The 27,320-nt window shown below is 41.5% G+C and overlaps 2 protein-coding genes across 4 annotated transcripts in view; one reads left to right on the plus strand and one right to left on the minus strand.

Annotated features, from left to right (window-relative positions):
* The first annotated feature begins 105 nt into the window (after positions 1-105).
* On the plus strand, positions 106-12,082 carry top1l (DNA topoisomerase I, like). The gene is made up of 21 exons (XM_034679880.1): positions 106-273; positions 679-703; positions 2,743-2,839; positions 2,962-3,082; positions 3,610-3,662; positions 3,761-3,853; positions 3,956-4,025; positions 4,237-4,328; positions 4,439-4,554; positions 5,324-5,445; positions 5,538-5,660; positions 6,082-6,269; positions 6,343-6,487; positions 6,732-6,875; positions 7,054-7,239; positions 7,324-7,392; positions 7,513-7,627; positions 7,843-7,970; positions 10,301-10,395; positions 10,491-10,640; positions 10,754-12,082. The coding sequence occupies exons 1-21, from the start codon at positions 241-243 to the stop codon at positions 10,854-10,856; spliced, it is 2,268 nt and encodes a 755-aa protein (XP_034535771.1). The 5' UTR covers positions 106-240; the 3' UTR covers positions 10,857-12,082.
* A 671-nt stretch (positions 12,083-12,753) lies between these two features.
* The window catches only part of si:ch211-232b12.5 (zinc fingers and homeoboxes protein 3), a 45,981-nt gene continuing 31,414 nt past the window's right edge, over positions 12,754-27,320 (minus strand). The window contains exons 1-3 of one of the 3 annotated variants that reach the window (XM_034683389.1): positions 25,782-26,069; positions 14,778-17,681; positions 12,754-14,242 (exon numbers count right to left, since the gene is read on the minus strand). In XM_034683389.1, coding sequence (XP_034539280.1) covers positions 14,209-14,242; positions 14,778-17,485 — 2,742 coding nt within the window. In that variant the 5' untranslated portion in view covers positions 17,486-17,681; positions 25,782-26,069 and the 3' untranslated portion in view covers positions 12,754-14,208. Of the gene's footprint in view, positions 14,243-14,777; positions 17,682-24,766; positions 24,877-25,781; positions 26,070-27,320 lie in introns of those variants that run through there. The other 2 variants (XM_034683401.1, XM_034683396.1) reach the window with 2 other exon arrangements.

A 27,320-nucleotide genomic window follows, 5' to 3' on the forward strand; every position in this document is an offset into this window, starting at 1 on the left:
CCCTCCGGCTTTGGGACGCATACTATTGGGACAGTCTATGGGAGCAACACGTTTTGGGAGGAGGAGGAGCAACGCTGCCTCTACCATTTAAATTGAAGCGCATGCGCATTTAAGTTGAACTGGGACTTCTTTCTCTTACACAACTGTGTCTTTTCTTCATTCTGGTCTCATCTCCTGGCCGGTGTGTGGTAACCCCTCACGTTGCTCATCTTTGATTTTTAATTAAACACCCCGTTGGAAATGAGTGGAGACCTTTCCCACAGTGAGGACCAGGTAATGACATTACTTGTGTTCAATAGACTCAACATGATCCTGTCCTGGTTTTATTTGCTTGGTTGTGTCAGGGTAACTTAGCTAGCGCGCGTTAGCCTAGTAACTCATTCTGTTGTTATCAGAGCGATGACACGTCCAGTCAGGGTCTGATTTGTAATATGTCGAAAGGGTAGAGTCAGGGTCGCTTTCAGACTTGTTTGGCCAAGCATAAGCGCCATTAAAAGCCACGTAACGCTACATTTGGAGTCGGTGTCAGCTGTAGCCTGTGTTAGCATTAGCAGCGTCGGCTTCAGCACCTATAACACAAGCTAGCTAAGCTAACTGTACCATTCAGCAAGTTCAAAGTTAGTTAGCCGGCTAGTTAGCAACTATCATATTTAACATTTATCTCTTTTTAATCCTCAGGTTGACTGTGGCTCTCGTTTTAATGGTAAGTTTTGACATTGAGCTGTAAACAGGAGAGGTTTGATGAGTCTCTGACACACATTTACTGTACAAATGTAACGTTGCGTTAGTTTCAGTAGAGGACAGAAATGGCGTCCAGAGACTAAGTCCTCTGTCTCACTCACAGGCTCCTATTGTTCAAAAGGGAGCCCTTATAAAAGCTTTTCCACAAGTTCTATTCATAACCCGAATGGTTTAAGGCACACACCTTGAGGTGTTTTATCAGTTTACCATATTAGAAAGTGTTTTTGGTGAGCTCTTCATGCCGCATTTCCCACCTGAAAGTAAGGGTTTGGGGGTTGAGGACTTAGTCTCTGCGCCATTTTCTTTTTCGGTGTAGCGGCCTGACGGCGCTGCGAGCTGAGCCCAGACTGTGGAGTACAGATGGCTGTGAGGAGAGGAGACATGCTACAGCATAGTGCGCCGTATAGATACCATGTGGTGACCACGAAGAGTCTAACCTTTGATAAGCGCTCTTGAAAACGCCTTTCATTGCTAAAGGTATTTTGTTATTACCGGTACAGAGACTTCACTTTCCCTATCGCCTGGAGAAAGTGGACTGTAATAAGTTAGATTCACACTTCATGATAGACACATGCCAATAACTTGAATAAAATGTATCATCGCTTTAAGTCAAATTAAGTTCGTGTCTGTAAATATCCCACATTAAAAAAAAGGAAAACATGTAAATGTGTTTTAAAATACTATTATCTTTTTTTAGTTTTCAATATTCAGAATCTCAAGAATACAAAACAACCAAATTACCCACAACACAATTTCTCCAAACCGTCACAGAAAATAAGATTTTATTAGTCAGTTTACTTCAACTTTTGTTGAAATTTAATATAAACACTAACCTGTCTTTGACATTAGATTTGGCTCTTCTGTTTGGATCTGGACAAATGGCTCTGACAGTATTAGATCATGTAGCAGCCATACATACTGTATTTTTGGACTATTTGGTCCTTTTTGTGCTTTTACAATATTACAATGTCATTTAGCAGACGCTTTTATCCAAAGCGACGTACATACGAGGACAACACAAGCAAAGATCTAGACAAGAGGAAACAAGATCAGTAAGAGTAACAAAGTGCTTCAAGTCCTTTGTTTGATTATTTTTAAACAGCTTTTTACTCGTTTAGAAATCATGTATTTGGTATTGGAACATCTTTCCACATGTCAGCTGAGAGTCTTTAAGACATGCTCTCTAGTTTCTCCTCAATCAACTGATGGAGGGCTTTTTTTATTGAAACACAAGACAATGTGTTTGCTTGAATTATGCTATGCAACTAAACAACTCTAGTTTTAAAATGTGGCGTTTTAAAGAGGATTCATATCATAGTGTTGAACAGAACACAAAATAAAACCCAGTCTGCTCATGTAGCCATTTTGCCCATGGATCAGACTTATTCAGCCAGGATAAACATGTTGCTTGATTGTACTATACTAGCATACTAGAGGAATATTTATAATTAGGTTTTGGGACTTGTTAGTAAATCAGCAGCGGTCAGTTGTGTTTGTGATCAGGTCTAAAAACTTGAGGCATGTACAACCAATGTTTGGATGTAGTGTATCTGAATGAAAAGTTATGGGATGACTTCTATTCAATTTTGAGAACTGGCTTTTGTAAAGATGATGAAAGTCTACTTTGTTCAGGACCTGTTTCAACTTGCCTCACTCATAAACAATGACGCTCATACCCGCAGCAGAAGGTGCTATGCTACTTTGCAATAGATTTCCCGTCTACACAGTATGATGTTCAGATTTTCACACATGTTCACACTTTTATTGTAGTAATTAAAATTGTTTTTGCTTGAGTAGGTGGCGTTCTTCATTGTCAGTTTTTAGGATTATTGTTTTTTGTGCAACTCTACATTACCATGCAGTTAAGATGAATACACTACAGAATCTCGTTGGTAATACTTGTACAAGTAAACATTGTCACAATCCTACCTTTGGTAGTTCATTGTGGAGTTGTTTGGATGTGTTATCACAGAGGAGTAGGTGATATTGTTTTCTTCTCAGACTCTCACAAGCATAAGGACAAGTACAAAGACAAGGAGCACAAACACAAGGACCACAAAAAGGATAAGGAACGAGAGAAATCGAAGCATGGCAACAGGTATGGACTGTGTGCCTCAGCACTGATAATGCTTCAAGTGGACAGATATTCAACATTATCACTTTTTAAAGTCACAGTTTGAACCATCCAAATAATTGCCCTTTGTATGTTTAAAATTCCAGTGATCACAAGGATTCCTTAGAAAAAAAACACAGAGACAAAGAGAAGGAAAAGGTGAAGCACAAAGATGGCAGCACAGACAAATACAAGGACAAGCACAAGGAGAAGAGGAAGGAAGAGAAGGTGAATTAAGATTCCTGTAATTTATGAAAAAAAACGTGTGGTTGTGATATTAGGGCGGGGGAGTCTGACTTATTCTGCTGTATTTTACTGTCAAATATGTGCTTGTCAACTTGGCATTTTTTATCAGGAGCAAAATGTAAAACTCCTGCACATGAATGTGGATGTGAACTTGTCTAAAAATGAAAAAGCAGTGATCATCACATCAAATCATGTAATTTACGTGGCAGCTTGAAAAGTTATGTGTTGACTAAACTGAGATTTGGTAAACTTTGAAAGGATGTAAGTATTCTATATTCCTAGAGATGTATAAGTTTTCATACCCAATGGTAGTCATTTTAATGTTATGGCTTCTACTGCTTAGAACCACACAATTATGATGCATCGCAAAAAATAAAAATGTTAATTGCTGCAAAACACAAATGATGCTCTCTATAATGAACAACAACATTTTGAAGGAAGTGATTCACTGTCTGCATAGAGCTGATTATCAGTTGTGTTAATTTTTTGAACGTTTTTGTTACTTTTAGATGAAGTCCCTTGATGGTAAAATCAAAAAGGAAAAGGAAAACGGATTTGCCAGGTATATTGGGGCTCTACATTACACTTCAATGCTGTATTAGATCACTGAGATTCATTCTGTATGTAACTTTTTTTTTTTGTTTTTTTTGTCTCGTGCAGCCCTCTACATGTGAAGTCTGAGCCTGAAGAGGACTTTTACCACTCTCCTAAACTCGAGAAATCTCTAAAAAGAGAACGGGATGATGATAATGAGTATGTGGCCTATACAATTAGACACCTGTACCAATACATCTGGGCTATAAAGCTATTAATAAGAGAACTCCATGGGACTGAACCATGTTTTTTTCCCCCCAGCGCTGAATTCAAGCCGAAGAAAATCAAGACTGAAAATGACAAGAAGGCAAAGAAAAGAAAACCAGAAGAAGTAAGCAGAGTCTAAAAGCAGAAGTCAGATATGCATTGTCAGTTACAAATGCAGAGGGGCAGCTTTCCTCTGTTTCCTAAAGCACTGATTCAGAAAGCAATTCATGAATTTTGTAAACAGTAGTTACAAAGCCTTTTGTGTTCACACCGATTTGTTTATTCCACAAACTTTCAAATTAAAAACTCAATTGCTTTTCTTCCTCCTTATTTAGGACATAAAGTCCAAAAAGTCAAAAAACAAAAAAGGACAAGTCGCAGATGGAAAAAAGAAAGCAAAGAAAGAGCCTGAGGAGAAGTGGAAATGGTGAGTTTTTAATGTCAGCCATCTTTTTACTGTACATGTAGTTTGCTATTGTTGGACAGAGAAACAGATCTTTCTTTGGAATATCAAAACTCCTCTTTGGTTGATTCCAGGTGGGAAGAAGAGAGATACACAGATGGCGTCAAATGGAAGTTCCTGGAACACAAAGGGCCCGTGTTTGCGCCACCTTATGATCCTCTTCCTAGCAATGTCAAATTTTACTACGATGGTAAGATGGTACCAGAGTTTGCTTTGGCCTGTATTGGCTGGATTTTGCAGGTTTTGTGTGTAGTTGTTGGTAGATAAGAATATCAGCAGCCGAAATGTCCAGTGGGAAAAAATGCCAAATTCAAATAAACACGGGTCTTTATTCTTTATTAGGATCCCCTTTAGCTTCCACAAAGTGGTTGCTTGTCTTCCTGGGGTCTGAATATAAGATGGGTTTCTCCCTATGAAATACATGTGAGAAAATGGGATTGTCCTTTATATTCAGTGTCAACACTTTCACATACCAACATATGTTCACTTTGCAGTGAAGTACCTGATTATTTTTACTTTCACCCAAATGCCACAGATTTACAGATGGACATAGGCACAAAGAAAACGGTGAATCCATAGCATGTCTGACGGCATAATAACGGGGTCTTTCTTCCCCTCCCCATCTCAATGACATGCTGTCTCAGTGCGTGATCACATTAATAATTAGAATGATAATGAACTTGACTTGTTGGGTTATAGCGTTAGATTTTACTGTTTGATTGCTGGTAAACATAGGCTATTAGGTATATATGGCTCTTCAGAGCGTATGTCTGATTGTTGTTCTATATAGCCAGAATTCTAGAATGTTACCGGCCAACTAGCAGCCAAAAAAAATCTACTGTAAACCCCGGATGGTTCTCACTGGAGAATTTGGCAATACAACTATTGGGAACTTAAATGGACAATGATGAGTTTGCATGCCACAGAACACAAAACACTTGCTTTTCTTGCTCTTTTAGGTAAGCACATGAGGCTCAGTCCAGGAGCGGAGGAGGTCGCAACATTCTTTGCCAAAATGTTGGAGCATGAATACACATCAAAAGACATCTTCCGCAAAAACTTCTTTAAAGATTGGAAAAAGGTAGCAAAAAAACAAAAACAATTTCAGTTAAAAATGTCAAATTTTCAGTCTTGTTGAAAGACTTCAGCTGGGTTCTCTGTTTTGATTTGCAGGAAATGACGCCTGAAGAGAAGGCTAAATTAACAGACCTTAAGAAGTGTGACTTCACCGAGATGAGTGACTACTTCAAAGCCCAATCTGAAGCCAGGAAGGCCAAGACAAAGGAGGATAAACTGGTCAGCTTATATAAATGGATTGTAATTAAATATAAGATAAAAGCTCTGTAATGTGTGGCCTAAAATCAACCAGGATACAAAAACACAATGTCACCTGTTTTGGCTTTTCTTAAAATATGTCCTTCACATATTATTGATAATGTTCAAACAAACAAAGTCTGCCAGGGACTTTTCTGTCTGTCATTCTTTGCCTCCACACGTTGAGGTGTTGAGTAAGTTATAGTTTGATTTACTGATGCTACTGAGTTAATCATTTACAGTTGTGATTGAGCCATGGTTCATCACAGTCAAACACATTTTTTGCAATATTTGTTGCTAGTAATCTTTGGGGCATTTTAGAGGTCCAACAGGGATTGTTCAATCCACTGAGCTCAACATTACTGGCATTGAGATATGAGTTTTTCTTCCTTGCCATTTATAGAAAACAAAGGAGGAGAATGAGCGTATTCTCCAGGAGTATGGCTTTTGCATCATGGACAACCACAGGGAACGTATTGCTAACTTTCGCATTGAGCCCCCGGGCCTGTTTCGTGGACGTGGAGACCATCCTAAGATGGGAATGCTTAAACGTCGCATCAGGCCTCAAGACATCATCGTCAACTGCAGCAAGTGAGTGAGCGTCTTTTTGATCATCTTTCCCCGGTGATAATGAACTGGTGTTAAGGGATGTGCTCCTCCATAGGGACTCCAAGCATCCTGCGCCTCCTGCAGGCACAAAGTGGAAAGAGGTTCGTCATGACAACAAGGTGACTTGGCTGGTGTCATGGACTGAGAACATTCAAGGCTCCATTAAGTACATCATGCTTAACCCCAGCTCTAGGATTAAGGTAGGTTGGAGGGGCGTTCTGCACTAAGAAGCCTTGGATATGGTTTATGATAGGTCTCCTTTCTTTATTTTTTATTCTTTGTATGACTACATATGATCCCAGTCTGATCTATATATTCTATCCTTTGCACATTTAATGACCACAGGCTGTGTTTTTAACTCAGAGTTTTGCATAAATCATGGCTCTTGCTAACTTGGTCATTTATCCAAGAATGAGACTTCAACACTCCTTTTTTTTTTTGTAGGGAGAGAAGGATTGGCAGAAATACGAAACTGCCCGGAGATTGAAGAAATGTGTTGACCGTATCAGAACCCAGTACCGTGAGGACTGGAAGTCTAAGGAGATGCGGATCAGACAGCGGGCTGTGGCTCTGTACTTCATCGACAAGGTGAGATGCATGCCTACTGTGGACATAGATCCTACGTGTGTGTAGCGTTTGAAGGAGTTTAATGCGGTATGATCTGATATCAAGAACAGATTTTACTTGAGCTGTTGTTCATTCATTTGCTACAGTGAGAGTCGTGTCTAGAATCCATTTCTAATCCAGCTGTCTTGGTGTGCTCTAGTTGGCTTTGAGAGCGGGTAACGAGAAGGAAGAAGGAGAGACTGCGGACACTGTTGGTTGCTGCTCTCTGAGAGTTGAACACATCAAACTCTATCCGGAAAACGATGGTCAAGAGTACGTGGTGGAGTTTGACTTTCTGGGTAAAGACTCCATCCGCTACTACAACAAAGTCCCTGTGGAGAAAAGGGTAAGGACACCCAAGCACTGGATGTGATTGTTTCTTAATTTTAAATGTACAACAACAGCTGAATGTGTTTTCTGTCTCCTCTAGGTGTTTAAAAATCTCCAGCTGTTCATGGAGAACAAGGAGCCTGATGATGACCTGTTTGATCGTCTGAATGTAAGCAAATACGACCTGTAAAAAGCAACAAAAACTCGGGCTACACTTCTGCATAGATCTTAAGAAGTGACTCAACAGTGCTGCTTTGGTTAAGCTGTAACTCCCCCCTTCCTTCCCCAGACTTCAGTTCTGAACAAGCATCTTCAGGAGCTGATGGATGGTCTGACAGCCAAAGTTTTCCGTACCTACAATGCCTCAATCACCCTGCAACAACAGTTGAAGGAGCTCACGAATGGTTGGTGTCTATCTGCGGTCAAATAGTTTAAAACATACATTTTAAAATCATCCAGCAGATAACATGTTGGGTTGAAATTAAGACACACAGAGCAGATTCATAAAAATCCTGCTTGTGATCAGTAATGGGTTCTTTTAAATTCTTTATTTTTATTTTGCATTCGGTTGAGGGAAGAATAAAAACAAACTAATCATAATCTTCTTTTCTCTCTTTAGTGGATGAGAACATTCCAGCCAAAATCTTGTCCTACAACAGGGCTAACAGGGCTGTGGCCATCCTGTGTAACCATCAAAGGGCTCCACCAAAGACCTTTGAGAAGTCCATGCAGAACCTGCAGACAAAGGTAATCAGATGATTTTGAATACTCCTCAGAAACACTATTTTTAAACTAATTATTTTTGTCTCTCAATTTAAATTGATGTTGAATTATCAGTTATGTCTGTTTTTGATTTCCACTTAGCCTTGAGTAGTGTTAACAGTGCTCAAAGGTATATTTGAACATCTGTTTTTTTTATCTCCATCACTGAAAGAATTTCCTGATAACGTAACTTGACAGTGCAACGTACTGTATGTAAAAATGTGGGCACATTTCCTTTGAATCAAATTACCATTTACAGTCATTTTAACATAATGAACGTCTTATTTCATTTTAAAATAACCAGATGGATCGCTGAACATTTAAATAACAAAATATTGACATCAATTTATAAATTAAAAAAAAAAGCTAACTTACCCTGTAATTTTTTTAAATCACTGAATTTCCTCAAATGTTGCTCTTGACATGTATCGAAGCATCTAAACCTATTAACATGTGTCCAGGGTGATGGGATCACAAGTGGTCAGCACTAAGCACAAGTGTTCACACTTTGCATTAACATACTCCTGATGCATCTCCAGTATGATCAGATCTCTCTTTCCTGCTTCAGATGCTTAAACCTCCTTTATTTTCTCTTTCGTCAGACAATCACATGCCTGTATGATAAACTGTTCATTTCCTGATTGGCTGTTAGAGCCTGTGGAGACATTTGTCATGTATTATATCAGATGTTTATACATCTATACAGGACAAACTGCACTGTTGATGCTCTAAGGAAAGCATTGAAAAACAGACATAAGTATTAGATGTGATTGTGTCTTCAAACACAAAAATAATCTGTAGTGTAAGTCGCCCTCTATATAGTACAGTCTGTCTGTTTTTTGGGGACACCTATAGGGGAAAAAAGTTTACTGTCCTTTTGCTTGAAAACTAGTTCTATGCTCAAATCTACCTCCTTCAAGTACGATCCATTATAACCACACTGCTGGTTGCCATAGTTGAGCACGGCTCATGGTAGTGCTGACAGTTGTGAGGTATGGACTGACCCACTACAGGCACCAGTTTGTTGAGACTCGAGCCACCCCCCCTTGTTGAGCCACTTGTTGACTTTAATTGAAGTCTTTTCAATCAAAGCAGCCCTCCACAAGGTTTATTTACATTCGTCTAATGAGAGAGAAAAGTATCAAAAAGTGGCACTGCTGGACTGATCTGCTTGGCTATGTATCCAGCATGCTGCTTGCTTCTACAAGCTCCATTGCCTTTGTATAATACTGTAATGAAATAGATGACCTTTTATACCTGGGTATAGGATGCAGCTCTACATTAAGATAACACAAATGGTAAAAAATGTGTCTTGTACACCAAATTATACAGTTTACCCCCCCTTCCTGCGTAATTAAAATTTTCAGATGACGCAAGTAGTCATGGGTCGGTATGAGATTCTGACAGTTTGATAAGTAAAAATAGCTCAAATTGACTGTTTTGTGATTACAGTTCTAAAATGTGTTATTTTAAATGTCTGTGACTCTGGGTAAAATACACATACACGACTACAACCACTAAGAAAAATCCAGAATAATAATACAATAATTCTGAGCAGCAACACCAGCACCTTGTCCAAAAGTGATTCACTAATGAAACACTCTACCCTTAAAAAAAGAAGCTGGGTGCAGCTGTTTCTCTCTCCATTCACGCTGCATATTACATTCTCCTCCTTGGGCACAGCTCTACCAAACTTAAATGGACTTAGAATATGAGCTAACTGTGGCTAGCAAGCCAACAGATAGATAGATAGATAGATAGATAGATAGATAGATAGGAACTTTATTAATCCTTTGGGAAGGTTCCCTCAGGAAATTCAGATTTCAGCAGCAGATAACACCAAAGGACAGAAAACAGCACGCAGATACACAAAATAAAAAATCACAGGTTATATACAAATAGTTTACCGTACAGTAAACAGTAGCAGCAATATACAAGTCTGTATACATGCATCTCACCTTACGGTGTCTCTGCAATACAGTTGACTGACAATGAGTTTTACGTGGAATAAATATGAATGATTTTGAAATGGTGAATTTTCAAATGGCAGGATTCTTTGAAACCAGTAAATCCGGCCATGTATAGCCTGTGTAATGCGATGCCAGTCCACCCATGTGTCATGGGCATGTTAAAACCTGTAGTTGTGGCAGTCTACTCGTGATCCACTCACTAAAACATGTTGATACCATAAACACAACAAATATAATTTAAGGGTCTGTGAAATGTTAGGAGCTGCCATGCTATATATTTTTACCCCAGTACAATAAACAGTGTTTTTACTTATTGAGACTGAAAAAGAACATTCTTCTTCCTAGATTGATGCTAAAAGGGACCAGCTCTCTGATGCCAAGAGAGAATTGAAAAGCGCCAAGGCAGATGCAAAAGTACGAAGAGATGAAAAGTCCAAAAAGTAAGTTTTTAAATTTTAGTAGGAATAGTTCTGGTTTTGTGTGACCCTGTGAAGACCATGTCTAACCTTGTGTGCTGCTGCTGCCTCCTCTGTAGGAGTGTGGAGACCAAGAAGAAGGCCGTTCAGAGGATAGAGGAGCAACTCATGAAGCTGGAGGTGCAGGCAACTGATCGTGAGGAGAACAAGCAGATTGCCCTCGGCACTTCCAAGCTCAACTATCTGGACCCTCGCATCTCTGTGGCTTGGTAAGTTCAAAATTAGAAAAGATTGTCTGTAGGGAGAGAAGGATTGTGTTGTGTGCCGGAAACACCATCTTTCCTTCCCCTCATTTAATTCTATTACCCCATCTGTGTTCTAGGTGTAAGAAGTGGGGCATCCCTGTGGAGAAGATCTACAACAAAACACAACGTGAGAAGTTTGCCTGGGCCATCGATATGGCAGAGGACGACTATGAATTTTAAATCCCAGTTTGTGGTTTTAACTATGATACACCCATTTTTATTGGATACTTGTTTTTTTAGCTTAAGTCAATTTTACTCGATGGCCAGACCTGCCAGGAATTTTAGACAGTTTGAGAAGAAAATCAGTGGCAACATGGTAGGATGAAATGAGGCCATGTTGAAGTGGCAGGAGTGGCTGTGGGTAGTCTTAAACATCTGATCTGAGATCAGGCGTCAAGGCCGAACTACACCCACAACTGAGCATCAAGGCAGAGTCCCAGTAATTGGAAGATACTTTTATCTTTGTTTTGCTCCCTCCATGGAGACAAAATGTGACAAGCCTGAACTTTGAACTCTATTGTCCTACAGCTACTGTATTAAAGCAAAAAGAAAGAAATGCTTTTATCATTTTATTTTTTCTTGTTCACTTGCTCTGTATTTTAGCCTCCCATGTATTATTATTGAATTCTATATTTTGATAGACAAAGTTAAATCAAATGAATCCTTGACTACACCCACAGGCCTTTCAAGGAAAATGGAAATGTGAGTTCAACATTTGAGGGGTTTGTGTGTGCACGTGCGTGTGTATGTGAGTCTTGGCCTATGAAGCAATCTGTTTGGGTGAATATTTTAAACTGGACAATATTGGATTGTTTAGCATGAAAGAGGATGTCTGGGCAGGCAAAGGGCAAAAATAATGCAACCATGTCAATATTTACTTAAGCAAGCAGAATGTGAATATCTTGTTTTACAGCCTCCATCAGGGACTTTTCTTTTCAGTGTAAATGTGAACCATTCATTTTTATCATTCTGAGCTGCAAGCATCCTCTCAATCTATCTGCGTTGCCATGTCTACATCTGATTTTAACTTAATTTAACAATTGTTCCCGGAAAAAAATTCCCAACTGTTACTTGAAGAAAATGCTATGATAATGTATTTAAAGTCAGTTAATGGAAAGTGTTTGTCTTTCCAGAAGGGTATGTGAGGGATATCCACTTTGCCAAAAATTACCAATCTGTTACAATTTTAGGCATTTTTTAATTGTGTAAAGAATGAGGATAAAGAAATGTAACATTAAATGTGAATTCAGTTCTTTTAATTCCACTCTTATGATAGGAAAATCGATGTAAGTAGCTGTAAAGTCAACATCCTATTCTTGTTTTACCTTCTGTCATAGCCTTTGATCATGTTTTATTTGAATTTTATGCTCAGTGTAGGTTGAAAACAATAAAATCCTACAAATAAATACAAAGTGTGTATTCTTTTTGTTCTCACTTAGGAAATGGATTATGGGATGAAGTGCTTTCTGCAGTTCTAAAAACACGGACCTTTAATCTGAGCAGAGCCCTCAAGTAGCACAGCTGCTTGTTGGTTTTGGACTTGCAACCATGATGGTGGGCTTGCCAAACATTTTATGTGTTCTACTTGCAATAGATGCTTGAACTCTCTCTGACTTACATGAAATGTACCACTGGGTAAAAGGGTATTGTAAAAAATGTTAAGTTCCAAATGTTGAAATGATCTCTACAAAATCTCACAGCTGTTGATGACTTTGAGTTTACTTCTAGAAACATTTCTCTTTCCACCTTGTGCCCTCCCCTGAAACGGACTTAATTTAAAACCATTTCTAAATATCTTTGAAATGATCAACCTTAATACACCTTTAAAAAATATATATATTTTATAGTAACACGTCTGCCATGGATACAGACTCAGACATGTCCACAGTATTTCAGCTCATTGCACTAACTGCATTGTCGGCTACTAACCAGCAGGTGAGGCTGTATACACTTCTTCAGTCCAAGTACTCTGCATGACACTTTGAAATTCATCACTGAATAAATTAACGGGTATCCATGGTCCAGTTTGTATTTACTCCTGATAGAGGGTGCTCTGCAAATAATGAGACTTCTCTGCTTGGTGTGTATTCAGTTTATTCTGTAAAGATTCAGAAGTGTAGAAAGGATGATACAACAGTGCTTTATGATCAGACTATTTCATAAAAGTTTTTTAAGTGATCATAACACCGTAAGTCCAGATTCCATTTATCGCAAACCAAAATAAATTTGTAACATTCGACACAAGTGCATACACTGCTGGTAGGAGATCAACCTCCAATTTCACTTTGGATGGTATAGCACCGTTCGTAGCTATTAGCAGCTTGACAAAGATGCAGCTTAATAGGATTCATGTAGTGACTGTATGTTTATATAAACACAACAAAATTCAGAGGAGAGCAAAGATCTCCTCATTTGGCTCTCTAGCTAGCACAATATCTCACTCTGTCAGTGTCTAGGGATCAAATTGATAATTTTGCTTTAACAACATTTTGCCAGTAACAATATTTGATACAATTACAGCTTAAAGTTAAACATCTCCAAGTGTACAGAAAGCAGCACAAGATTTTTTCACAGATATTGACAAACAGTGACCATTGATGCACTGGCTTTTTTTTTTTTTTCAGGACAGCACAGTAGCTGAAAAGCAAGGTGATGGACAGATAGGTCATATAAACACATGGACAGAGCTGAGTAAGGCAACGTTAGCGTGACAGGCTTCTCTCTGTTCAGTTTGCAGGGCAGTGTAGTGTATTGATCTTGACAGAGCTGTCAATACCTTTGCTGTGGGGCAGTGTGATTTTTAGCATTGCTGTCTTCATTAGTGCATTGTATATAGTCTCTTGCGTGTAGCTGAACTGCAACGTGATCACCATCATTAATACAGATCTAAATAAACCATGTTTGATTGCATCTGGACTTACAGTGACTATAGAAGAGTAAATAGAATTGAAAAACCATAAACGGAAAAAGTAAAATTCAAGGCAGTGCTGAAGTACTGGTTGCTAAAAAAGTAAAAAATATCACAAAGCCAACAATAACATTTCCTTGACACATCTTTTGTATGTCCAGTCAGTACAAACCCTCTTTTATAGTGCAGTTTCAATCATATATTTATATTTCTCCATCTGACCCAAAAACAATATCTCTTGGCCCTATCCTATCTCGCTGATTCAAGTCAGTTTTCCAGTCAGTGTGCGTCTTTTTCTCTTTCTTTTCTTTGATCCCTCTTACTGACCTCATTGTGCACCCTCCCCACACAACCACAAAGAAGCATGAAAGGCTTAAACATCACAGGACTCAAAGGTGAGAAGTTCTTTCTTTTGACGATGGCAGGAAGTGATGGCAGATGGAAGAGGAGGAGGAGGAGGAGCGGAGGAGGAGGGGTGGGGGGTATTCACAGTTACAGTCAGAGTCCAACGGTCCAGCTACAATCACATCTGCTGTCATTTTGAACACTCTTTTTCGACCATGACCAGGGGAGTAAACCAGCCTTAAAACATCATGTTCCTCCGGCGAGATTGGGCCTGCTCAGTCACACCTCCAGCAGCTCCATCCTTAAGCCATCCCTATCAGCAAAACACACATAAACACAACATTCACATATGTGATTAAGTGACTGGGCAGTTTCTGTTTAATTGTATTGCAGTTGTACAATTGAGGTACTATTTATATGGGAGCATTGTAAAAGGAGGCCTGTGTAAGCATTAACATGCCCCTTCGAAATCCCTCTCACCAAAGACAATTGTCATGATTTATTCACATATATTAGCATGCGCTCTAAATCTATAATTCAACAGCACAGACTCTTACTTGTCTAAAAATAGCTTCTTAAACACAGACCTTTGATTGTGTGAATAAGCTACGCAGCATGAGTACCTGTACACACTTTTCCTGCCTCCTTTTACTGTACATCACACAGCAATGACAACAAACAACAAGCTGTCATGCTTTTATCAGTCTGCCTGTCTTACACTGTTTTTGTTGTCTTGATTGATAAGCCCTAAGCTTGGAAAACATCACGAGGCACAGGCAGTGAGAATTGTATTCAACCTTAGGTACTTGTGTTGCACTTTGTAAATTCAAGCATCATGACTTCAGTACCTTGCCTGATTGGCATCAGCTTGTTGTTCAATGAGTGACTGACTGGCCCCTGGCTGCTGGTGGTCCTCCGCTCTCTCTGACCATGGATCCTGCAGGACTTCTGGCTGGGCTGACTCCTCAGAATGGCCTTGGTCTCCATTCCCCTCGGGTCCCATCAGACCCCTCAGCGGTGAGTATGAATCCTGCCACACAACCCGCTGGCCTGAGTTTAGTCCTGCTTCTCCTTCAAGGTGCCTGTTCATGTCGTTTTCAACAAGTTTCTTTTTTACCATTGGAGAATCCTTAGGTGAATCAGCTTCAAGATCTCCAAGGCCCCTCGCTTCCTCTGGATCTGTGGGTGGTTGTTGATAGTTCTCCAGCCACTTGAGCTGCCCGTTCTTGTGGCTGTACCGGCTGTCGCTGAACCAACGCACCACTTCTGACTTAGGAAGGCCTGTCTGGACACTCAAATCCTCATACTGCTGACTGCTTGGCCAGCGGGTGTTGGAAAAAACTTTTCGAAGGGTGTGCAGCTGCTGGGGGGTCTTGTTCCCCCAGGGGGGTGAGAAAGATGGCTGAGAAGCAGACAGCTCAGCCATCTCAGTCTTATGTTCTTTACGTACAATCTCAGATGTCTCTTGTTCATTCATCATCAGCCTCTTGAAACTAATCTTGATGGGGTCAACTTTCAGCTCTGGGCAGCCTCTGTCCCTTCCAAGTGGGTCCTCCTCCTTGATGAGTTGTTGTAAGATTGACATACCTTTTATGGGAAAGTCCTTGTTGCCTTTGCCCTCATCTACACTGGATGAGCTGCTTTTTGTAATGACAGTGGTGCTGGTGCTTTCAGTTGGGGATTTGCTGGCATGGTTCAGGTAAGGGACACTGTCATTGCAGGTAGTACTGGGGTACTCATTGCTAATACTGCTGTTGTTGGTGTTGTGAATGTAGTTGTTGTGTTCATTGTCACTCTTTGTGGTGAGGGTCTGCTCTTGTGGACTGGTTATGCTGCTGTTATGACTGTTGCAGGTGATGAATTTGCTGGTGTTATCAATGATGACTTGACTCTTCGTACTGTTTGAACCTTCAAATCCCATTGGTAAACTGTGGCTTTTGACATTTGGTTTCCCATTAGTGTCAGCAACACAGTGCTCATCATTATTGCTAATGTTTGTAGAGCAAGTGGCAATGCTGTTGATGCTGTTGGTTGGGCTGCTGCTTTGAACTAGTTTCCTGGTGACAGTTTCACCACCATTACTACTGCTGGAATAGCTGCTGATGCTGCTGCTACTACTGCAACTACTGCTGCTACTGCTGCTTCGACTGCTGCTGGTGCTACTGACACAAACGCTGCTTACAGCCATGTCCAGGCTGAGGCCATTGCTCTTGTCTGGCTCAGCAGGGGATTGAGTATTCTTGGTGAGTACCTTTGTTGTTCTGATTGCTGATGGAAACTTTGGGGGGGCAATTGGAGTAGAATATGAGACCCTAGTGACATGGGGATTGGTTGACAAGCTGGCCTGGGTGGTTATGACTCCAAGGGGCCTGGTTGTTATACTGCTGTAAGGTACTTTGGCCATCTGAAAGTTTGGTCCTTTTGAGCCTGGATGGGCAGTGACAGTGTGGTGGGTTACTATATGATTGATGTGCCGTTGTGTAGGAGGTTGCTTTCGAGGTGCTCCACCTTGGAACACAGTGTTGAACATCTTCCTCCTGGCCTCTTCAATCTCTTCAGGTGACCAGCTTATGCCCTGCTTAAGCCTTTGGGCAGTAAACCACAGTTTAATCTGTTCTTCTGGGAACTCTGAGACCACTGTTAGGTAGCAAAGTTCGGCTTTGGTCGGGTAGGGGAACTTGCCAAAGGAGGTCTTAAGAAAGCTGCTGGTGTCCATTGCTGCATCGTAGGTAGGGATGCTGCTGAGAGGGATCATAACCTTTGGAAGGTCTTTATTGGAATCAGTGGAGGAGGGAGTATAAAGGGAGGGAGTGTGCTGGTGAAAGACTTGGTTGGACACTGTCGACTTAATCACATGAGTGACAGTGGTCCTCGGCATAGCTGGGGCAGCAGTAACACTGGGAGCCCCGTTTTGGAGTTCAGGCACATTTTTCAGCATGCTGGGGTCTACATCCTTTCCAGTGTCTATCTTTCGTACCTCAACGGTGTGAGAAACCACAATCTTTTTGTGCTCCCCCTTGGCTTTCATCATCTTTGCAATTGGTGTTTTGGTGAGGGAGATCCCAGATTCTCTGTACTCTTCTCCATTGTCTGTGAATAGGCTTTGCTCCACAGTTGTTACTCCATCCCTCTGGTTAACGGTTAGGGAGGCAGTGACCAAGCCCTCCATTATCTTAGGGTGGGCATTAGCGTTATGCAGAGCCAAAGCCTCAAAGCGAATGACCGACTCCCCACAGTTCAGGCAGTAGAAGGTGGGCTGGGCCCTGAAGTCTAAGTGGTAATTGTGCATGTGATCCAAAAAGTAGTTTAGATCTCTGGACTCAAAACGGCACTTTGGACAACTGTATGTACCTCCTTTCTGCATCTCAATGCCACTTTCTGATTTGGAGGAGCTGTGAGAGAAATGGCCAGATTCCTCTCCAGAGATGCTGAGTATGCTATCTTCTGGGATTGTTGGCAGGAGTTCTGGGAGTGATCCCAATATGATTTCCTCACGCACATGTTTGGATTTGGATGGTATCATGCAGGGTACAGTGGATTTCCTCTTGCTTGCCATTGTGCAGCTCTTTGTAGATGGGAGAGTGAGTGGTTGCTTTTCCGGTATGATGAAAACAGAGGGCAGGTGGAGAGTGGAGATCGTTGAATGAAGTTTCGTGTCATGGACCAGCCACTATGAAATCACAGTGTTGCTTCATGCCCTCTGCAAGTTAAGGACTCCAGTCACATGGACAAGTTTAGCAGCACCAAAGATCCTGTTAGAAAAGAGTGAAAAAAAAAGAGACTTGTGACTCTTTCCATCTTTGATTTAATAACTACTATACTTTGAGAGAAATAAGACATATATCAAACAATCAAGCATGACATAAAGGTAAGAAGAACTCAGGGAGAGTAACAGCTTCATGCACGGTAGTTAGTGTAGGTGGAAATACTGTGTTATCAGTGTAGGTGGTTTCATCAGAGATTACAGCACTAATGAAAAAGAACCTTTAAAAGAGCCTTTTCATCATGACAGTCAGTCAGTGATTAGTACGGTGAATAATATATTAAATTCATGTACAGGAGAAAAAATATTCTAAAAAAGGTGTGGGAGAGGACAAAATTATAGTTCACATTCAAAAATACATCCTGGTGATTACTTGCAGACTTTAAAATATTTAATACCTATAATAATAATCATAAAATATATCAAACATTCTACAAAAAGTAAATAAGAAAATGTTGTTTTTTTAATGAGAATAATATACTGAATCACCCATCCACACAAACACACAGTCCTTTAATCAATGCAGCCTGTCAGTGTTGTGATTATTTACTTAGATTCACAGACTTCTATCTCGCTGTCACTTATTATAGATTCAGAAAAAAAAAGAACATGAAAGTTAACAGAGCCAGAAATGACAATCTAATCTCAGAAATGTTTGTTGTTTTTCTTCACTGTTGCCATGGGTCTGGCTCTTTTTTGAATTTTTGATGGCATCTGTCCACATTTTATTTTTGTTTGATACTAACATCGGGGAGATGGTAATAAAAAGGCTGGCTGGAGCTAAGATAAATGTTTATGTTCTTATTGTGAAAGTGTGAGATGGTATTTTTGAACCAGAGTTAGCATTGCTAGAAACGGCCTGCCTCTCCCCAGGAAAGTGTTAATATCGGTGGATAAATATCGTCCACAGAGTGCCTTGGGGATTTTGCATCTATTGAGTGGGATGCACTTCACTACTCCAAATTGAGAATGCTTTATGTGTCTAACCTTAACAGCTGTTTCACATTGTCTGCACACACATTTATGCAAACATATGCACACAGGTTTGTCTGGAAACAAAATGTTTAAGTTGTCTTCCATGTAAAGACAGATTTTTTAATGATGTGAATTATTACCGTGGATCAGGACAGTCCTATATATTACATGTTGAACATGTATCTCATTTTCTGGATCTCTCTGTCCTGATCCTTTGTTTGATACTGCAAAGCAGACATGTGATCACACAAAGATGATCTGTTTAACTACTTTGCTGGACAGGGATTGAGTATTTGACTGCGATTCTTGGATGTGAGCCATATGTTTTACATTGGATGCTACAGTGTACCTTCTTAGCAAAAAGTAGCGTCAAAAGGGGAAACCAGGTGACCAGTGAGTGTGTATGTATCCCAGCAGTCAACCAACAACAGCACTATTAAGGACCTGAAACATTCTTGCAAGGTCTTAGAAGGTTAGTACAAACACATTTGAAGGCATTTACAAGCTGCAGGCCCAAACCATCCAAATCTACATGTGATCAACAAGCAGCGTGGCAGTCCATGCATGCATACAAACAATACACAGACCACTAGGTGTATGAAACTATTAGCACACCATATCCGCAGACTTTCTTTTCCCATAACACTCTCTCCATTAAGACTGTCTCTGCAGTCTTCGACAGTCTCTGGTTCCTCTCTGTATTATGAAATGTTCGCTCGCAAAGCCACAAATATTTAACAAAGATTTGGGACAAAACAATGGGTACACTTCAGTAATTCATTAGCATAGCAGCTGGTTCTTATAGTCATTCTCGTGTTTGAATATTTGATATGGGAAAGAAGTGACAAGAAAAAGATGATAACAGGGGAGACACTGCTGGGCAGCCGATGCCCTCTGCATGATCCCCCCCCCCCCCCCCTCTCTTTCACACACACACACACACACACACACACACACACACACACACACACACACACACACACACACACACACACACACACACACACACGCACGCACACACACACACACACACACACACACACCCACACAAACACAACATTAGTGAATTACTCTCTTCTTCCTTTCTGAAGATGGAGAAACGTTTATGCACAATATGATGCTAAAAACTCTCTTATCGTACCAACACATCTCTCCATCACACAGGCATCACTGCTTCACTTTCTCCTGCAGGCTGAACATTCTTTAAAAAGCATCAGTTGGACAAATTCAACCATCATACCATCTAAAACCTGGTATCTATTGAAACCCAACATACCTCAATATCTTGTTCTGCATTTGTTGTTTAACTTGGTTACTATTTCACATACTTTCAACATTTTGTCTTTGTCCCATTGCATTTGTACACAGTGAAAAGCACTCCCACAGACTTTAACCACATCCACGTGCATGTTCAACATGGTCGGCTGGATGGTAAATAAAAGATGAACCTGTTCCAGAATTAAAACCCTCAAATGACTGCCCGAAAGTACACACTGATCCCAGACAGAATGTGACGTCCTCCATGTGACTACTTCTTTTTCAGTCCAACTGATGTTTTCTGCTTTTGGACAGGAAAAAAAAACCTAGAACAAAACAAAACAAACAAAAAACAAAATAAGTAGGTCACCAGCATCTTATGCAGTAATCCCGGTTCACTGCATCCAGACGTGGGCATGTGCTGTATGTTTTGCCGCCAGAGAGGTCATGATACCCTCTGACAGCACACTCGATTAACCCCTAGTGAGGACACGCGCTCACTGAGTTTGTTCCACTGAACAAGGGATTTAGAAGTCAGCTTCACACAACAGAGGAATGCAGTCATGTTCATCCGAAACATCTGTGTAAGAGACGTCACTATGCTATATGACTTTGTTTAGTTGTTCTGAAGTGATTCTTTGTTTGCACTCCAGACGGCTCACTATTTGCCAAGACGATTTGGAGAAGAAAGAGATGGAGATGGTAGCCTGGTGTCGGCGTCGGGCTGCGACAGAGGAAAAGGGGGTCTGTGATGAGACAGAAGCTGACCTAGTACAGAGGCTCCCCTCCCAGGAAGAACACTCTACTTCCTACAAGAGAAAACCCAGAACAAGCCAAAAGTTGGGAAAGGTTACATAAAGAATCAGGTCACCTATCAAAAGAATGGGCCGCTTTATCTGACGAGTGAGACGTGCGATCTGACACAAGACAAGAGCTCCCCAGACAGGGAGCCATTGAGTAGTTCCCTCTGAAAAGCCAGGCCTTATATTTCAGTGGCAAGGTAGACAACCCTCAGACGGCCACTGTCCCCTGTGTGTGGTACGTATGTCCTCACACTGACACTGGCTCTGTGGAGCAGGGAGAGGAAACTGTTTTCATCTCTTCTGACCAGGGGAGTTGTATCTGGAGCGAGGGGAAAGTGGCAGAGCTCTAAGACCAGCTCTCTGAACACCCACGCTCAAGAAAGGCAGAGGGGCCTTGTTCGCTGAACTAAAACCACATTTGAACCATTCAAGTTCTCTCAAACAAGCGTTTCAAAACAAATGGGATTATGCTAGGTTTAAATTCTGATGGGGTTTATACGTTCCGCCTGATTTAATAACAGCTTTAAAATTTACAGGAGGCCCTCCCTTATGTGCTCTTACGCTGTCATTTCCATAACAATATAATATTTACATCTCATTAATATTTAATTATATACCCCATACTTTTACACAGAAAACCGCTGAGTGTGGTGCTTCCATTTCAGCAAACCAACAACCAAAGAAAGCAGCATGTATTCTCTTTCATCACCTCATAAACTGCTGCAGTAATTACAATATTACAACACCAAAACACGGCCAATCTACAGCAGGCTGCTACCAGCCGAAAGGGAGGCGAGGCTGCAAAGTGGTTGCTAAACATTAAAATTAAATTCAAAACAGTCCACTGATTCAGACACTCCCAGATTGTTGGGTCACCTACAGTTGACATTAACAAACAGAGATCTGCGTTTTTTTGGTGCTGCCTGTCAGATGAATCAGAATGTGAAGGCTGGAGGAGGAAGAAGGACAAAGGAAGACGAAACTCAGACATTTGGGAGTGAAGTGAGAGGATGACTGATGATGATGACAGGCTCTGCTGTTTCAATATTCCTCCCTGCTGACACCTCGTAGGCACACATCTCCACACACCCTCCAAACACATGCACACACACACACACACACACACACACACACACACACTTACACACACACACACTCCCTCCTTATCTCCCAACATTTAGCACCTGTACTGTTCTGAAAATCTTTCTCTTTGAACAGAGTAACTGGCAAGGAGTCTCTTGATGCGACAGTCGCGGAGGAGCTAAAAAAATTTGCATAAAATTCTCTCTCTTATGACAATATTTGTATTGCGTGTAATTTGCTTTGACAGGGATCCAAAACTGTCTTGGGAGTTTGCTTCATAAATCAGCCAAAAAACGACCTGCTGTCTGCTGGGTTTGGGGCAGAGTGGGGGGACTCCTGACAAATACATTTTAATGATCAAAAAATCTGTTTTGCAGGAACATTTTCTGCAAAATGTCCATTAAATAGATTAACGTCATGTGAGTGGATCAGCTGGACACTCAAATACTGTATAAGCCAGAGGCCGAGAGCAATTACTGTCTTGCACAGTGGAGAGATTGGGAACAATGGCGCCTCATTTATAGGGGAAACGTGATCCAGTGCTATGAGCTTTTAGACGGCTGACTGTCAGATTGGGATTGTTCTGTTTCCTGCTTGTCTGGGAGACTCCACTGTCCATCAGGCTACCAGTGTGGGGCTTTTTGTTGACAGTAAGGGTGGACAGGTTTCAGTTTGGGGACATCTTTGTGCATGAAAGGCACTGTACGCCTGCCAGCATGAATAAGTGTCGGGCTCCAGCGTTACGTGTACTGAAAAACAATTCAGAGTCATCAGGGTCCTTTGCACAGTGCTAATACAACACGAGTCCACGCAGTCTTCTACGGCCGACCAGCTAAAGACGTGGTGCTTCCTTTCTACAAGGGCGTGCTTGTGTGTATTAGTGTCTGGATGTGTGAGATGCAGGTGTTGTCAGCCATCTCATCCTTCTCTTCCTCCTCTTTACACACACACACACACACACACACACACACACACACACACACACACACACACACACGCACACGCACAGACACACACAACCACTCCCCCCTTACCTCCATGACTGCAGCCTCGTCCACTGGGAGACCGGTCGGTGGTGCCACTCATGTGTTAACATTGCCATGGCAACCCCTCTCTTCCCCTTGCCCACCACGCCACACACACAGCAGAGTCACTCGCCCACACCCACCAACCTCAAGATACACACACACAAACACACATGCACACACACACACACACACTGAATTCCCCAGACTGCATCCAGAGCAGGACAAACTTAATCCACATGCCCTGCCACCATCTTTGAAAAGTCGATTCATGGTTAAGTCTCTTTTGGACAACTTCGAGTGAGGTCTGCAACAATACATTGCCTTTTTTCCAGTCAGGGCGTAGCAATTGAAAACGTCTGTTAAACTGTCCTTATGTTTGCGACTGAGGTTGATGAAAGAAATATCAGAGCTGAACCAACTGTAAACGACCCGTCACTGTTATTGTCTCAGAGTCTACGGCTGCATGCTACATACCTACTGCCTGTCCGAGCATCTTTGTTGCACAGTTCTGTCCTGTTGGTGAGTGCTCACTGCTAAAATCTTACATTGTTGCCCAAAACCCTTGTATCCCTCGCCCGGCGAATGACAGACAAATAAACCATGGTGTGTGTAGAAAAAAATCTGAGTCATACCTCCTTTTACATCACTTTTGATGAATAACTTCTTCAGTTCTGTTGCCAAGACTAAAGGCATTCATTTGGCAACTTAAGAAGAAAAGGAAGAAAGATGGCGGCGTACCGCACATTGTACTGTCCATTCCAAAATGGCTGACATCACAGCCTCCTCTAAGTGCCAAAGCCTGGCAAATGCCAGCTCCTGCTGACCAAACCTTTCTTGTATGGGACAGAGAAAGTGGTAGGGGCTCTATCCCCACCAGCCCAGAGGTTTTCCCCCCCACCATTGCACGGGCACTTCTTTGGGTGGAACTGTGCAAACATGCTGTTTTAGTGAGGCTTTTTTCAGCAGCCTGGGCTCTGATGCTGCAAGGGTCCAATGACAAAAGCAATACCAAAAAGGATGAAAGAATCAAATAAAAGTAAACCTGTATAGGACTTTGCTGTTTCTGGTGGAAAAATAGGACCCTGCCTTGTGGTTTAGAGGAGAAGGAGGTACTCTGCTCTCATGAAAGCTTATTTGTATAAAAATGTGCCAGAAAATAGATCTGGTTGGCATTAGATAGTTGATTTTCTTCTCTGAACTCAAGGAATGTTATACACTCCATGTCGGCTAAATCTGCAAATCATGACCATATGACCTTCCTCTGTATTTTCTGGCTGAGGATTCATTTTGAGCTGAGGGAGGCACACAAAAACATAACATCCACAGCGACTGCTGCTGAGAAACAGAACACTAAATCCTGAAAAGTGCAGTTTTCCAGGTATATACGGGGTGGCTTGTGCAGAGACGCTACAGAGGGGAGTGGGCAGCCTTGGCCCACTGCATTGTGTCTGTGTATACAAACACTCTGCTGTGGCCATAACGAAAACTGTGAGCTGTGCCTAATTGCAGGGAGTGAGGGATGAAAGGCAATATGCCTGGCCTCATTAGAGCAGTTCCGAGAAGGGAGATGGAAGACTGTTCCCAGGGATCCACAAAGGGAATTGACATTCCCCAAGTGTAAGCGTATTGCTGGAGTGAAAAACTCCACACACACTGAACTCACCGGGCCAAGCTGAACCCAATCTGCCGGATCCGCACAGCGAGAGCTCATTTACCTTTGTTTAGCCAGTCCTCACAAATGCAGAAAAATGAACCATTTAAGTTCTGAAATGTCTACTTTAGACTGAACTGTACTCCATACTTGGAGACGCTTTCCCTCGTCCAAACACCTACTCTTTGGCTGAAGTGTTGCACAGTCATTTCCATGACCTACATTATATGTAACAAGCTTACATAGTTAAATAATTAAAACACGTTCCAAATTTTACCAGTGATTCACGCCTGTCTCGTTGCCTGCTTGAATAAAACGGGGATGTCTCTTGTGTTATGGACCCACACATGATCCACGAGGCAACATTAGTCAGCACAGAGGTCCCTCCCCTAAAGGCAGTGGGAGACACATGGCATTAAAAGCTGGGTCAATATTTATGTACAGTTTCAAAATGTGACCTTAGGAGAACTCTTTTTTTTTTTTTAAATCCATGCCTGATTGATAATTCACAGTTTACAAAATATCCGTGTGCCCCTGAAATGAGCAGCCCTTCCTCTTGTACTGTATATGTCTCAGTGTGAGTGTGCGTGAACGTGTATGTGAGTGTGAGTAGGGCAGCAGCACATGTTGGCAAGATGAAGAGGATGAAATGAAAGAAAAAGAGTCCCGTGCATAGACATAGGCCTACCTTTCTGCTCAGTCAGGAGGACGAAATGTGTAGAGAGTGAGCGATCAATAGATGAAAATTGATACTTGACGCACAGTTTGAACGTCTATGGACTCGGAAGCGTCTTATGTCAGTCGATAAGCCTGCTATAGCACTGTGTTCAGAAGTCTTTCACAACTAAAAGCACTCACACTCACAGCAGAGTGGGGAAATACAGCGCGTTGGGCAATAAAATAAGCAGATACGCCACATTGTATAGCGCGAGAGGGAGCGCAAATTTAGCCAGACGGGGGATCCGTTGTTGTAACTGTACAAACTGACGAGTTAACCCGTTTCACTCCATTCACAAGGCTGTGAGGCAAAACACTGCCTCGGAGCTTACTTCCCAAAGGCGATCTGGCACTCTATATAACCTTATGAATATTCCCCAAAATCCTCCACCCCCTCCTCCACCTACTGTCGCCATTTTATACATTGGCGACTTCATATAAACTGCCTTGACTACAGCACCAGATGAAAATTCAATATTCAATAGCGAGACATAATTTCAGTAAACAACTTTGGAGATCGCACCTTGCCAATATTGAGAGGTATTCGCGTGTTGGAAGAGTAGATGTGTCCTTACCTCAACAGTCGGTGGGAAAAATGGAATCCGACATTAATACATAAATGAAATATTTTGGATTAGCTCCGATCGTTGCGTTTTGAGAAGAAGAGGAGGCGAGCAGGGGGTGGGAGCTCTCCTCAAGTGAACCCGGTGAACTGGCGTGAACCCGTCACTGACCACGGCAAGGTACATTACATTACATTACCTTTCCACCCCTCTGCTACACTGTATGGTGACGGCAAAACAACTATGGTCGGCGGTGCAGGACGAGGCAGCTCCAAAAATTATAGCGAGTGTATTTCCTATGAACACGTGATTCAGAGCGTCATCCAAAATCCAAAAGCCCTTTCATCTAAAATTTTGGAGAGGGGCGGGGATGAGATGTGTGTGTGTGTGTGTGTGTGTGTGTGTGTGTGTGTGTGTGTGTGTGTGTGTGTGTGTTTGTGTATGTGTGTGTGCAGTGCACATTTGGGTATGTCGTTATAGGGGTAAGGCAATGCTCTAACAGATTGGGTTATACATAGCTGCAATGGCGCGGAGCACACTGAACAGATGGATTGCATTGTGTAAATTTGGGATTTGACAGGACTTCAGTAATCTGCCGTTTCACAGCGAGCTCCATGGCCCAAAACGTCCTCTTAATTAGGTCACGTTTTTTTCAATAGATTGGTGCCGTGTTCGAAAAAACTCTCTTGATAGGCTATTGTGAATATTAATCGTGGTGGGAATTGTCATTTTAAGCCTACCGTCTCAAAATAGACTTTTACGCACAAGCAGTGGTGGACCAGTTTACGCAGTACGTGTAGCCTTTTTCTTTATGTCCAGTGTGAAATCTGAACAAATTGAGACATTATTTATGCTACTTACTTTCAAATATCAGCAATGTCCTATTGTATAGATTAGGGTTTATTCTGCATTATTCTGACTCGTATGACCTTGTTGGCCTTGCGTGCGTAAAAGCAATGTGGCCAGCGGTTATGGCCAAAATCAGACAAAAATGTTTACAATAAGGCAATGATGTTAAAGATAAAAGTAAAGAGCCCGTTATAAAACATATTTTGTATATTTTTAGTTGGAGTTTGTTTTAAATCTCAACAAGACTTACAGTATATTTGGGTGACAGCGCAGCAATAAAATGAATTCAAGAGCCCTCGTGAGTCACTGACTATTATCAGAAGGCAACATTAGGTTATAAGTCGATTTCGAAGTAGAATAGATTATGGTTATGTGTAGACAAATGAAATATGTCTGGGCGTGTGTTCTGGGATTTTCTGCATGTATAGCATAAACACAACGTTCTCAATGTCAGTTGTAACATATGAATGTACAAGGCAGAGCAAAAACAGCCAGGCCACGAGTATTTAGGAAAAAAACGTATTTGCTTATCCCTCCCACTTTGTCCCGAGTGGGTTCAAACCTTGCTTGTAGCTGTGGCTGTATACAATCAAGAAACACAAAGATTATATACGAGGAAGATGAATCACTCAGTGGCAAAATGAAAGCCCAGCCCGTCGTTGCAGTCCGCAGCAGTGAATTGCTGTGCGTGATCTTGTATAG

The sequence above is a fragment of the Notolabrus celidotus genome, chromosome 1 (genome assembly GCF_009762535.1).
Source record: "Notolabrus celidotus isolate fNotCel1 chromosome 1, fNotCel1.pri, whole genome shotgun sequence".
NCBI lineage: Eukaryota > Metazoa > Chordata > Actinopteri > Labriformes > Labridae > Notolabrus > Notolabrus celidotus.